This window comes from Capra hircus, chromosome 22, assembly GCF_001704415.2.
Source record: "Capra hircus breed San Clemente chromosome 22, ASM170441v1, whole genome shotgun sequence".
Lineage (NCBI taxonomy): Eukaryota > Metazoa > Chordata > Mammalia > Artiodactyla > Bovidae > Capra > Capra hircus.
In genome coordinates, this window is record NC_030829.1 from 11,134,022 (window position 1) to 11,149,192 (window position 15,171).

The 15,171-nt window shown below is 45.3% G+C and overlaps 1 protein-coding gene across 1 annotated transcript in view; it reads left to right on the forward strand.

The window, feature by feature from the left end:
* The window catches only part of ITGA9 (integrin subunit alpha 9), a 366,775-nt gene extending 353,265 nt beyond the window's left edge, over positions 1-13,510 (forward strand). The window contains exon 28 of the mRNA XM_018067208.1: positions 13,008-13,510. Coding sequence (XP_017922697.1) covers positions 13,008-13,106 — 99 coding nt within the window. The 3' untranslated portion in view covers positions 13,107-13,510. The remainder of the gene's footprint in view (positions 1-13,007) is intronic.

Here is a 15,171-nt window from a genome sequence, read left to right on the forward strand (position 1 = left end):
TCTTGCCCTTGCCAGCCGTGTGACCTTGGGAGAGCTGCTTACCCTCTCTGATCCCCAGCTTCCTTCTCTATAAAACAGAGACCCTAATATCCAGCTTGAGGTATAGAGGTAAATTGAAGAAAGTAGGGAAAACTGCTAGACCATTCAGGTATGACCTAAATCAAATCCCTTATGATTATACAGTGGAAGTGAGAAATAGATTTAAGAGCCTAGATCTGATAGAGTGCCTGATGAACTATGGACTGAGGTTCGTGACATTGTACAGGAGACAAGGATCAAGACCATCCCCATGGAAGAGAAATGCAAAAAAGTAAAATGACTGTCTGGGGAGGCCTTACAAATAGCTGTGAAAAGAAGAGAGGCAAAAAGCAAAGGAGAAAAGGGAAGATATAAGCATCTGAATGCAGAATTCCAAAGACTAGCAAGGAGAGATAAGAAAGTCTTCTTCAGCGACCAGTGCAAAGAAATAGAGGAAAAGAACAGAATGGGAAAGACTAGAGACGTCTTCAAGAAAATTAGAGAGATACCAAGGGAACATTTCATGCAAAGATGGGCTCGATAAAGGACAGAAATGGTATGGACATAACAGAAGCAGAAGACATTAAGAAGAGGTGACAAGAATACACAGAAGAACTGTACAAAAAAGGTCTTCACGACCTGGATAATCACGATGGTGTGATCACTCATCTAGAGCCAGACATCTTGGAATGTGAAATCAAGTGGGCCTTAGAAAGTGTCACTATGAACAAAGCTACTGGAGGTGATGGAATTCCAGTTGAGCTATTTCAAATCCTAAAAGATGGTGCTGTGAAAGTGCTACACTCAATATGCCAGCAAATCTGGAAAACTCAGCAGTGGCCACAGGACTGGAAAAGGTCAGTTTTCATTCCAATCCCAAAGAAAGGCAATGCCGAAGAATGCTCAAACTACTGCACAATTGCACTCATCTCACATGCTAGTAAGGTCATGCCCAAAATTCTCCAAGCCAGGCTTCAGCAATACGTGAACCGTGAACTTCCAGATGTTCAAGCTGGTTTTAGAAAAGGCAGAGGAACCAGAGATCAAATTGCCAACATCCGCTGGATCATGGAAAAAGCAAGAGAGTTCCAGAAAAACATCGATTTCTGCTTTATTGACTATGCCAAAGCCTTTGACTGTGTGGATCACAATAAACTGGAAAATTCTGAGAGAGATGGGAATACCAGACCACCTGACCTGCCTCTTGAGAAATCTGTATGCAAGTCAGGAAGCAACAGTTAGAACTGGACATGGAACAACAGACTGGTTCCAAATAGGAAAAGGAGTACGTCAAGGCTGTATATTGTCACCCTGCTTATTTAACTTACATGCAGAGTACATCATGAGAAACACTGGGCTGGAAGAAGCACAAGCTGGAATCCAGATTGCCAGGAGAAATATCAATAACCTCAGATATGCAGATGACACCACCCTTATGGCAGAAAGTGAAGAGGAACTAAAAAGCCCCTTGATGAAAGTGAAAGAGGAGAGTGAAAAAGTTGGCTTAAAGCTCAACATTCAGAAAACGAAGATCATGGCATCTGGTCCCATCACTTCATGGGAAATAGATGGGGAAACAGTGGAAACAGTGTCAGACTTTATTTTTCTGGGCTCCAAAATCACTGCAGATGGTGACTGCAGCCATGAAATTAAAAGACGCTTACTCCTTGGAAGAAAAGTTATGACCAACCTAGATAGCATATTCAAAAGCAGAGCCATTACTTTGCCAACAAAGGTCCATCTAGTCAAGGCTATGGTTTTTCCAATAGTCATTTATGGATGTGAGAGTTGGACTGTGAAGAAGGCTGAGTGCCGAAGAATTGATGCGTTTGAACTGTGGTGTTGGAGAAGACTCTTGAGAGTCCCTTGGACTGCAAGGAGATCCAACCAGTGCATTCTGAAGGAGATCAGCCCTGGGATTTGTTTGGAAGGAATGATACTAAAGCTGAAGCTCCAGTACTTTGGCCACCTCATGCGAAGAGTTGACTCTTTGGAAAAGACTTTGATGCTTGGAGGGATTGGGGCAGGAGGAAAAGGGGACGACAGAGGATGAGATGGCTGGATGGCATCACCAACTCGATGGACGTGAGTCTGAGTGAACTCCGGGAGTTGGTGATGGACAGGGAGGCCTGGCGTGCTGCAATTCATGGGGTCGCAAAGAGTCGGACACGACTGAGCGACTGAACTGAACTGAACTGAAGACCAAATGCTTAGCACTTAATAAAAGCCCCCAGTTCTAGTCAGAGGACATTTCCTAAATGAGGTATCATTCAAGTCTAACCTTGGATTTGGTTTGAGTTTTCCAGGCAGGGTAGGACAGATGGATATTCCATGCAGAGAGGAGAGAGATCTGGGGATAGGGTGGGGCTAAGCACAGTCACCATAGAGATGGCTGGGAGACTGGACTCCACCAGGCCCCTTCCCTCCCCATGTAGACTCAGGGCCTCTCCATGTGACCCTTCCAGCAGACTGTGCTGACATTTTACATGGTGGCTCTGCTCTGGGAGAGCATAGTGATAGCTGCCAGTTCTCTGAAAGGCTGGCCCAGAACTGGGAAGGCATCATCCTACTGTACTCTGTCAAAGCAGTCACATGCCACCCTAGAGTCAAGGGACAGGAAATAGACCCTGCCTCCCAAGGGGGAAAGCAGCAAAGGGTTAGTAGTATCTTTTGTCTATCATATGCATGCTGTTCCAAAAAATGGGTAAAACCTTAATCTTTTCTTTAAAACTCACTATGACAAAGGACAATTCACCTAACTGGAAGTTTCGTTGTTTTAAAGTAGATGGAACCTCATTTCTCTTGTGGTGTCATAGATAAAATTGTGATTGTACTCCTTAGAAGGAAAAAAAAGTAAAGCTCGGTGCAAGGTTCATGAACACACCTGCCATTCAGAGTGAGTTGTCTGTTTAGGCAAAGTGACAGTGCAGTAAGGAGCTTGACAGAGGGAGTTCTTTAAGAAAAATATTTTTCTCTTAAAGGACTAACTAAATGTAATGACTTTATAGGACACTGACAAGGGCAAATGAAATGTAGAATTATTGTGAAGACCTATATAATGAAGCAGGGCAAAGGCTAACAGAGTTCTGCCAAGAGAACGCGCTGGTCATAGCAAACACCTTCTTCCAACAACACAAGAGAAGACTCTACACATGGACATCACCAGATGGTCAACACCGAAGTCAGATTGACTATATCCTTTGCAGCCAAAGATGGAGAAGCTCTATACAGTCAGCAAAAACAAGACCGGGAGTGGGCTGTGACTCAGATCATGAACTCCTTACTGCCAAATTCAGACTTAAAGAAAGTAGGGAAAACCACTAGACCATTCAGGTATGACCTAAATCAAATCCCTTATGATTATACAGTGGAAGTGAGAAATCGATTTAAGGGACTAGACCTGATAGAGTGCCTGATGGATGGAGGTTCGTGACATTGTATAGGAGACAGGGAGCAAGACCATCCCCAAAAAAAAGAAATGCAAAAAAGCAAAATGGCTGTCCGAGGAGGCCTTACAAATAGCTGTGAAAAGAAGAGAAGTGAAGAGAAAAGGAAAAATGTAAGCATCTAAATGCAGAGTTCCCAAGAATAGCAAGGAGAGATAAGAAAGCCTTCCTCAGCGATCAATGCAAAGAAATAGAGGAAAACAACAGAATGGGAAAGACTAGAGACGTCTTCAAGAAAATTAGAGATACCAAGGGAACATTTCATGCAAAGATGGGCTCGATAAAGGACAGAAATGGTATGGACCTAACAGAAGCAGAAGATATTAAGAAGAGATGGCAAGAATACACAGAAGAACTGTACAATAAAGATCGTCATGACCCAGATAATCATGATGGTGTGATCACTCACACTCACCTGGAGCCAGACATCCTGGAATGTGAAGTCAGGTGGGCCTTAGAAAGAAGCATCACTACGAACAAAGCTAGTGGAGGTGATGGAATTCAATTGAGCTATTTCAAATCCTAAAAGATGATGCTGTGAAAGTGCTACACTCAATATGCCAGCAAATCTGGAAAACTCAGCAGTGGCCACAGGACTGGAAAAGGTCAGTTTTCATTCCAATCCCAAAGAAAGGCAATGCCGAAGAATGCTCAAACTACTGCACAATTGCACTCATCTCACATGCTAGTAAAGTAATGCTCAAAATTCTCCAAGCCAGGCTTCAGCAATACGTGAACCGTGAACTTCCAGATGTTCAAGCTGGTTTTAGAAGAGGCAGAGGAACCAGAGATCAAATTGCCAACATCTGCTGGATCATGGAAAAAGCAAGAGAGTTCCAGAAAAACATCGATTTCTGCTTTATTGACTATGCCAAAGCCTTTGACTGTGTGGATCACAATAAACTGTGGAAAATTTTTCAAGAGATGGGAATACCAGACCCCCTGACCTGTCTCTTGAGAAACCTGTATGCAGGTCAGGAAGCAGCAGTTAGAACTGGACATGGAACAACAGACTGGTTCCAAATAGGAGAAGGAGTACATCAAGGCTGTGTATTGTCACCCTGCTTATTTAACTTACCTGCAGAGTACATCATGAGAAACTCTAGGCTGGATGAAACACAAGCTGGAATCAAGATTGCCGAGAAAAATATCAATAACCTTAGATATTCAGATGACACCACCCTTATGGCAGAAGGTGAAGAAGAACTAAAGAACCTCGTGATGAAAATGAAAGAGGAGAGTGAAAAAGTTGGCTTAAAGCTCAACAATCAGAAAACTAAGATCATCGCATCCAGTCCCATCAATTCATGGCAAATAGATGGGGAAACAGTGGACACAGTGGATGACTTATTTTTCTGGGCTCCAGAATCACTGTGGATTGTGATTGCAACCATTAAATTAAAAGATGCTTGCTCCTTGGAAGGAAAGTTATGTCCAACCTAGACAGCATATTAAAAAGCAGAGCCATTACTTTGCCGACAAAGGTCCATCTAGTCAAAGCTATGGTTTTTCCGGTAGTCATGTATGAATGTGAGAGTTGGACTATAAAAAAAGCTGAGCGCCAAAGAATTGATGCTTTTGAACTGTGGTGTTGGAGAAGACTCTTGAGAGTCCTTTGGACTGCAGGGAGATCCAACCATTCCATCCTAAAGATCAGTCCTGGGTGTTCATTGGAGGGACTGATGTTGAAGCTGGAACTCCAATACTCTGGCCACGTAATGCCGAGAGCTGACTCTCTGGAAAAGACCCTGATGCTGGGAAAGATTGAGGGCAGGAGGAGAAGGGGACAATAGGGGATGAGATGGTTGGATGGCATCACCGACATAATGGACCAGGGTTTGGGTGGACTCCAGGAGTTGGTGATGGACAGGGAGGCCTGTGCTGCGTTTCATGGGGATGCAAAGAGTCAGACATGACTGAGCGACTGAACTGAAACTGAAATATATTCCTAAAACTTCAGCTACAGACCTCTTTTTTAAAATTTATTTTCTTGAAGTGCAGCTAATTTACAATGTTTACAATCATTTACAGTGACTTACAATTTGCATTTCTGCCATATGGTAAAGTGATTCATTTATTTATGTATATATGTACTTTTTTCATATTCTTTTCCATTATGGTTTATCACAGGATCTTGAATATAGTTCCCTGTGATATACAGTAGGACCTTGTTGTTTATCCATCCTCTGTATAATAGTTTACATCTACTAATCCCAAACTCTCAGTCCTTCCCTCCCCCATCTTCCTCCCCTTGGCAACAAGAAGTCTATTCTCTATCCCTTTGAGTCAACTAGAGATCTCTTATCAACTTGGATTTCTATGTTTATAACCTAAGAAAAATTCATTGTGCATAGAGGTCTAATATTACATTGACCATCCAGAAATCTCTTGATTAATGGACCTAATATTTGGGTTAGATGGGAGGGCTAAATGATTCTGGCTTATTACCATATTTCACATATCATTCCCTCCAGTCCTTTCAAGGGGAAAGTCACCTAGTTGCCACTGTGAACCAGGAAACACTTCACTAGGACCTTTAAAGGCAAGTGAGCAATATTCAAGTCCTCTTCCCCTTCTCAAGGGACATCTCTTAAAGTTCCCTTTGCTGTAGCTCCTGACACTGCTGCATATGGTTGCTTGCCAGTGCCTTGAGTTCATGAGCCCCAAATATTGTTCCCCCAAATGTATGCAGATAGTAACTTGGTACTGGAAGTGAACAAGACAGCTGGCCCAGTGTGGATGGACTTTTTATGCCACACAGGCCTACAGGTCAGCATGCCCTATACTTGGGAACTGGCCAGTGCCTTCACTCAGCAAACAGTACTGGATCCTTGCTAGGTAGCCAACTCAGGATGAAATGACAGAGGTAATAAGTAACAGAGCCCTCTCTCTATCTTGAAGAGTCTGGGAAAAGCAATTAAGTGACCAGAGATGGTGAGTGAGCCCAGCATGCGCAGCTCTGGGCCAGGTAAAGAGCCTGTGCCACCAGCTCTTGGCTCCGCCTACGGGTCACCATGGTGCCACCAACATGCCCATCATTGCCTGTTTGTCTTAAACAGAAGCCTCTTGTGGGGTCAGCAAATGCCTTCTCCAGAGCCGAACTCCAGGCTCCTTGCCTCGTGCTTGCCCCCTTCACTGCCTCTGGGCCTTACAGAAGGCTGGCTGCTGGCATGTCAGGCACTCTCTCCTGCTCCGCAGCGGCAGATCCTGGCTCTGACACAAAATCCACAATGAGGGCCCCCCAGCTAACCAGATCCTTCTTCAATCTGAAATGGATCCTAATCAGCTTTCCCAGAGCCAGGCTGTTAGCAGACATTGGGAGCCATAATTTAAACTTTCTGTGCAAGGATTACAGTAGCCTGCCAAACCACCATGCAGGAAGAAAACTTTGAAATAGGAAACTCTTTTAAGGGAGAAAAATTCAAATGAGTCCCCTCTCCTTTCCTTTGGCTCCCGATTGGTTTTGAAATGGCCTGGCCCTGGGGCCTCTTCAAGACAGTCATAAAGGCCTGTTTATAGGAGGAAGTTTCATTATTGTTCAGATGGTGTATGGGACTTGCACCTTTAAGGAGTGCCTTCAGCTCATCAAGCCAGCCTTTGAGTCAAGTGGTGAAAGAGTAGAGATGCTGGGATGTTTTTACTTCAAGAGGAAAAGCCTCATTGAGGGCCCCAGACTTCTCTCTCCTCTTCTGCCTGCTCCCTTGTACAATTTGCCAAAACAAACAGGCCACCACTTGGTGAAGGAGAAAACTTCATCCTTCTCTTCTGCTTCCAACCCAAGAACCGTTCCCTCCCTCCTCTTGGCGCCTTTTGCCAATGAGATGGCCTGGAGCAAAGGGCAGTGCCATCGCCTGGTCAAAACCATGGCCAGCCTCTTCCCAAAAGGCCCAGGACCTGCCAGCTTTGTCTTCTCTCAGGTGTTGTAGAGCTGGGCCATGCAGCGGGTTTGCTATCCTCTTCAGAAAGGCCAACTCGAACCCTCTGTCCGCCGAACCTGTTCTAAGAGCCTGCTGCTCTGGAGCTGGCTTTGGGTGCCTGGTTTTCACTTGAGAGCATTGCTGCAAACCTCAAGCAGAAGCACTTAGAAAAAGAAATCTATGAAAAGGCTCAGAGGCTGTGTAGGTTTGGCAGCCCCTCCAGGAGCCATTGGGGGGTTATCACCTTCCCTCCAGCTGGGCTAGGAGAACCCTTCCTTGCTTCTCCTGCAGAGAAAAAGAAAATGCACAGGCACACACATATATACACCCCCTTCGCACTGGCTCAATTGAAACCATGTGCCAGAGACACTCGGTGGAGACTTATTTATGTTTGGAAGTAAATATTGGGTTGATGTTGCACTGTTGACATCTCAAGACAGAGACGTGCTATGTAAATAGTCAAGGAACTTGAAAGGGCTGATAAACATGAGGCCCTGAGTTAGTCAAAGAAGGAGTATGTCTGAGGCCCTTAGAATAGCTACCCGGGAGGCATCCCAAAGGCCAGGGAGGAGTAGGTGGAGGGTCTCCCTAAAGACCAAGCACCATGGGGTTGTTCAGCTGTTCCTCACTCACCCCAGACTGGGCTGGGAAGGAGGAACTTGATGCTGCAAGCTGTGGAACCCCAGAACCCAGTGATTCTCACTTCTTCCTTGGCCCCAGGCCTCTCACAGCGTCTTCCTAATTAGGGCTATTCAAGGGGAAACCGGCTGTTTCCCTAGGAATTTTCTGGCAGGTTTTTGATACAAGTTTGCATGAGAAAGTTGTGTGAATCTGTCAGAAGGTCTGAGGGAGCCGCCCTGTGGTACTACAGGCCCCCTCTGGAGCAACACAGACAAGAAGCCAGAAAAGCCCCTGCTCTCTCAGCTTCCAGCAGAGCCAAGTTTGGCTGGAGTCTCTCTTCCTGTAGGGTTTCCATGAATGTTTCCTCTGCTACAGACAGATCAATTATAAACAGAATCTTTTGCCCCTCAAGTGCAAAGCAGGCCCTCGAAGGTTCCCAGGAAAAGTGTAGGAAAACACAGACTCCACTGGCTTAGCATTGAATGAGGGGCTACTTAGGGTCTGATTTAACTCATCATGGATCATTTCCCAGCATCCTCAGCATGGGCTCAACCTGCCCTGAAAATCTAAGTTTGTTCAGCATCTCTTCAAGATTTTCCCCAAATTAACCATGAACACTAATGAGGGTGAAAGTGTAGGCCTCCTGCAGGGGAGAAGTGCCTTTATAGTCTTGATTTATCTTTGTGTTTAAGAGTTTTAGACTTCTTTATACTTTATAATATATCCATACTTTAATATAAAAATTCAAAATTAACGTTCCCGAAAACTCTTTGTGAAAAATTGATACTGGGTAAGGACTTTGTGCCCTGAGCCTTCTGCGTGTGAGGGCTGGGTACACAGCTGTGTGCTTCACAAGCTGCAGTGCTGAGTTTGCCTTGGGAACCAACATAAAAAGCCTTCATTATGTTTCAGGGCTAGAAGAGTTCTGAGAATGCCATCCGTCTCTTGGGCGGAGACAGAGACACTGGGGCTTAGAGCCAGGAGGTGACCTGCTCTGGGGCCCCAGCATGAGCAGTAATCAGAACTCCAGGCTCCCCGTGCACTGCCTCTCCTGTCCTGCCCTTCTGACTAGGTCCTATGGCACTGGGCAGGCCTGGCATGTCACAGTTGTTTAGGGGGCCATGGCTTGGTAAACTCAGAGCGTAAGCTTTGGGCTGTCTACCAAAAGCCAAAATCAGGCTGTAAACAACAGCATGAAGGTGACAGTCTCTTTTTCTGAAATGGAGTTCATTTGATCACATAAGAAACGTTAGTTTGATGGATCCAGCACTAGACTATATGGTGCCTTGGGGCATGCGTGCGTGCTGAGTCGCTTCAGTCATGCCCAACTCTTTGCAGCCCTATGGACTGTAGCCCACCAGGTTTCTCCATTTGTGGGATTCTCTAGGCAAGAATACTAGAGTGGGTTGCCATGGCCTCCTCCAAAGGGTCTTCCCAATCCAGGGATCAAACTCGTGTCTGCATGTGTTGTCTGCATTGCAGGCAGATTCTTTATCCACTAAGCCACCTGGGAAGCCCATGGCACCTTGGTGCAAATAAGTAAACAGCACCCTGTCCTCCAGAAGCTTTACTTCCATCTGTCAGAAAATTCAGAAAATCTGATTTTGTTAGAAAAAGACACTTGACTGCCATCTGCTGGAAATAGTTGTAATAAATTTCACATCTCTCATATCTGTGACATGAGTGGTAACCCCAACAACTTATATGCAGTGCACGGCCTGTGCTGTTTATCCAGCACTCTAGTCATGAGAGTGGACCATGTTTTAAGAAATTGTCTTTGGGCTCCAGAGAAAAAGGACAGACATCAGTGGCAGCTCCAACCTTCCATCTAAGAGACTACGCACAGGTTGTGTTGGGAACGGGGCTCTGGAGACCCTGCTGCTCTGGAGTGGGGTGGAGAGTTTGCAAGGCTGTTTCTAAGAGAAGCTTTGCAGTTAACTGCCAGTGGGTGCAGAGTTTTCAAAACTAATACTGACTGCACTCCACTTGAGAAAAAATAATTCCTACAGAATGTGACGCCGTCACTTTGTTGGTAACAAGTATGACACATGTAAACTTGAACTCTGAAGAGCCACCTGTGAGAGACAGTGCAGACACTCTAAATCCTTGCTAGATTGACACTCTGCATCAAATCCGCATGCCAGCATAACATAGCTATGAGGAAGTGTGCTGACTTTTTGTCCCCTTTAGAGGAACAAGACAGATCTGTTCAGCAGGACCAGACACAGTGATGCTCTTTGCATCTGGAACCCTGTCAGCTGCCCCCCTGCTACTTTTCCTATGAGTGTCAATCCATTCATAAATCAGACAAAAATATGGAATTCTGTATCAGTTAACCCTTGCTGTGTAACAAACTGAAGTTTAGGAGCTAAAAAACAACCACCATCTACATAGCTCACAATTCTGTGGGTTACACTGACCTTGACAAGGCAGTCCTCCCATCTTTGTGGGGCTCACACCCCACAGCTGCAGGCAGTTGGGTGCTGTCTGGTTCAGGAGGACCTCAGCTGGGTGGATTTGTCTTTCAGCAGCAAGACCAAACTCATTCACATGGAAGCTAGGCAGGGGTCTGAGAAAGCAAGCGGGAGTGTGCATGGCTTAAGTGTGGAACTGACACGGCATCACTTCCCTTGTATTCAGCCATCAAAACAAGTCACAGTGCAGATTTGGAAAGCGAAAAATAGCCTCAGTCTCCTGATAGTGTTTGTTGCAGAGCCACGGTACAGGGCATTTTTGCATTTATCATTGGCACTAAGTAGAAGTAAGATGCTAAGCTCTGGAGATAAAAAGCACAAATCCTTAGGAATCCTAAATGTGAAAGATAATAAGAGAGCAGAAGACAGCTGAAGCTCTGCTTGATTGGTGCCACCGTGGAGATATGTTACATCTTTGGAGTTAAATGAGTAAAGATCACTGAAACATCATGCTACCTGCAGGCAGAATCCTGTGCTAAAAAATCTTACTCTGATGTAACATCCAGCCTTCTTTCTACCATTATGTTCTCCTCAATTCAGAAAGTGTACATGACACACTTGCTCTGTTAACCACATCTGTATCTTTCAAGAATGAGATATCAAGCAGTAACTTCTTGATAGACATTTCCACAAAACCTTTGGTTGCTTTGCTGGCCTTCTGTGGGTATGCTTAGAGGATGGCAACAACAATCTTTTTCTGATTCTCCAGAACATTCAGGCCAAGCCTCCTTTCTATATTTCCTTGCAGAAGGAAGAAAATGGTAGAGATTTGAGAAGAGAAAAGTGTATGTGTGAGGGTGTCAGGAAGTGGGGTTCTGACAGATGTGGTCTGATGCTGGGGACATAAGGGAACTCATTATCTGTCTGCAGAATGGACCTTGAGGATCAAAACTCAGAACACAAGGGCCCTTGCCCTTGTTCTGTGGAAACTTCCACTCCCTCCTGGCCATCAGTCTGCACCACTTTGCCGGCTGCTCTCAAAGGGAGCTCTCACCTGGGCCATGCAGGTGGAGGTGACCAGTGCTGTCTTGGCAGCTCTCTTAACAGTCTTCATCTTCAGCTGGGCCATAAGCCTCTTTCAAGGAGTAGGAGGAAGATGCAGTGAGTCAGTGGATTCTGGGTTCACGGTGAGGAAGTGTGAGGACAGATGCACAGAGGAGTTCGATGTGCTCGCGAGCCTGGGTTTGCTTAACAATTTGTTTAGGGCAAGTTTGGTGCGTACATCCCCCATTGGCAGCAGACTGCGGAGATTACTAGTCTCAAAGGTCTTCAAATATGACTATGAGAATTATATGCCAGTGACAGTGTGGTACCAAAAACCTGCAGTGCAGCCTCCCTGCAGTGAGCCAAGAGTGCATGTCTGTTTCATTTCCCCTACTCAAGGGGATCAAAATGAGGATTTGGGGGCAGTTATTTATTTGGAAGACAATCTCAGGAAACACAGATGGGGGACCAGGAGAGGGAGAGGGCAGGGAAGGAAGCTAATAAAGGATGTTATCAAGCTGGTTACCACTGCAGGCAACTTCCATGTGGAGCATATACCTCAGGATTTCGCACCCAAGGAGAGAGGGAGCTGGGGTATTTGTACACCCACTCCCATCAGTCATGTTTAAAGGCAGATACAGGAGGATGTCTGACCTCAGAAACAGAGGCCACTAACTCTGGGGAGCTGAGAACAAGAGATGCCAGGTGTTCCTGAGCATGGGGAAAAGGTCAGCTTTGGACTACAAAAGGTTACTTTTCTGTGGCAATAGTGCCTGCACTGTCTGTGTGAGAAGTGGAAATCCATCTTACCATATGTGAAAAGCCATAAACTTTGGAAGGAAAGATCTTTTCAGAACTAAGCTAAGGAAACTACCATCATGGTTCAGGAGGAGTTGCCAGTTCTAGGGAGATACACACTGCCAGCTGTGTGCACAGCAGCTCATTAGGGTCACAGATTTGAGAGAAAGATCTAGAAGACAGCAAGGTAGGATGCAGACCTGAAGATACTTTTAAATGCCTACTGTATGAGAGCAGTATTTATCAAATTGTTCCACAATGGCTAATGTCTCACAGGATATTTAACAGATTTATCAAAAGTTAAATAAGCTTGAGAAATATCAAGTCCCTGACTTTCTCAATCCTTTCCTAAAAGGGTTAATTTGACCCTTTACTGTTCTTCTGTACATTACAAATCTCTTAAAGAATACATTGTTTCCAAATTTATTTGACCACGGAACCTCTTTACTCCCAAACTACCTATGAATGGCTCAATAACTAGTGTTCCCCAGCACAGAGTTTGGGAAACACTCCACCAGAAGTGCATTGCAAGGAACAAACAGCTTATCATAAGAAAGCCTTCAGGGAGTCCATGCATTTTGAAGAGTGGCTCCATGTAACACTTCTAAATCAGCCTAGTCTGAGGAGTTTTCCAGGCCTTCCCAGCACTGTAAGTAGATCATGCCACCTCCTGGGCCAGGCAGCTTTGGAACCAAAACAGTTGATTCTCCAGCATGTCTAACCCAGCCTCTCCTCTTTCTGCCTTTCAGATGGGCTTCTTTCGCAGAAGGTACAAAGAAATTATTGAAGCTGAGAAGAACCGGAAAGAGAATGAAGACAGTTGGGACTGGGTCCAGAAAAACCAGTGACCCGCTACCCCTCCCCGTGACGTGGCCCAGTTGTTCGCCTATCGTCCCAATCTTTGTATCTTCCATATTTGGAAGAAAGAATCTTCTCCAGATTTTTCGGAGGCCCCACGATGCTGTTCTTGTCCTCATTCTCTCGAGCCCAGGTGGCAACCTGAGGCAGCCACTTCGGCCAGGTCGCCTGATTGGAACCATTACCACCTCCTTTTCCAGTTGAACTCCGAACTTTGGAAAGCCGGCTGCAGAGCTGGGGGATATTTATGAATGCAACAAGTGTGGTCAACCCTCAGGGGAAAACTGTTAACCTAAAAGTATTTTTATAAATATAAGCCTTTTATACTGATTATGTCTTTATATTTGTATCGATGTTTTATTATTTCTATTAAATGATTATATAGTTCACTCAAGCACTGATATCTGGCCTGAAATCTTGGAAATACATATACGTTCATACAAATGTTAAAGGAAAAAGATCTTATTGTACTTTGGAATGGAACTTGCTGTTAAAAAAAAGGACTTGTAGATGAAATCATCTGAAGAAACCTCATGTGATGAATCCATCAAGCAGGCGGTGCTATATATCAACTGCAGTTGGGGTTGACCGCGAAGACATTTCACGTCTTTGTTGCCTGGAGTCAAGTGTGAAATAATGTGCTAAAGAACCAAGAGTGTTTTTTCATCTGTACCTTTCATTGGAAGATTCCCAGCAGGAATTTGGATGGAAAAACCTGATTCCTGAGGCCTGCTCTGCATCACCTTATAGAGCAGGCATTTCACCCTCTTTTCACTTGGATTAAGACATGAAAGATTGGAGCAATGCCAGTTGGTTATCTGGTAAACCTCAGAATGGCATCTCATCCTGGACAAAGTGCATCAGAGTCCACATACCACCAGGACTAAATCAGTGGCCGTCAAGCAGAGACTTGTGTCTGAATGCTGTGATGTGTTGCCTTTTCACGGAAATCTGAGTCAGAGGTCTCCATTGTCCCCAGCACTCTTGCTGTCCCAGCTAATGGTAATTGCAGAGTCCTTCCTGGAGATGACCATTCAACCTGTCTTTTTAAAAAAAGTTGTATCTTAGGTGGGATTCTTAAGAAGTGGACCCTGAGACAAGGATTTTCACACAGTAACTTATGAAGGAAGTTTCCCCAGGGCACACCAGTAAAGACATGAGGGAAGCAGGACAGGAAAGGGGAGGAAGCCATGTAAAGAAGACATTTCAGAGCACATCCTGTGCAGGGGGGCTTCCAGCCTAACCCTGCAGCGGGGGCTCTGGAGGGTAACTTATGCCTCAGAGTTGTACCAACCCCGTGGTAAGGGAGCTGAGTGTTCAGAGTCTTGCACGCAGGGGAGATGTAAACATTTTTTCACTTCATGCCAGCAAAAGAACCCCCATAGCTCAGGAACAGTCCTCAAAAAGAGAGCTGCACCCCAACCTGGGAGGCACACAGAGATGATGTAAAGGGCTCTGGGCATAGCACTGATGTCATCACCTACCCCTGCAGGGCTGAATGCTGAGTTACAGCCTTCACTATGCAAGCTCTCTGTTTGACAGTGTTTGTTACCAGATGCACAGTGCTGTCCAGGTTTGAGTGCAGTGTGATTCTCTGAAAGGGCAAGGAGAGGGTGGAGGTAGCATGTTGAGCACTGCACCTGGCCTGTGGTGAACACTCAGTAACCGTCAGCAGCCCTGGCTGCTGTTGCCACTGCTGGAAAACCATCTGGTATGAAGGAAAATATGTCTAAGACCAGGGTCTGACAGTCCTCAGTGACTTATCACAGCCTGCTCAAGCTGCAGGTACAAACAGATGGCATCAGATGCGAATGAAACAAGCAACAAGACCAGGCATCTCTCTCCTAGGGCCTTGTTGACTGGAGGCTAACATGTGAGGGGACTGTGAGTGTTGTTGAAAAGACACAGAACTCAACCACAGGGGAGACAGGTTTTTCCATACACATACTTGGCCAGTCCTTGTAAAGATACCTAAAGTTTTGGCAAAATCATGAGAGTGCTAGGTGCTTGCGAACCTGGCATGGAGCACGGGTGTCTGTTTTTTCTGCAGTTGAC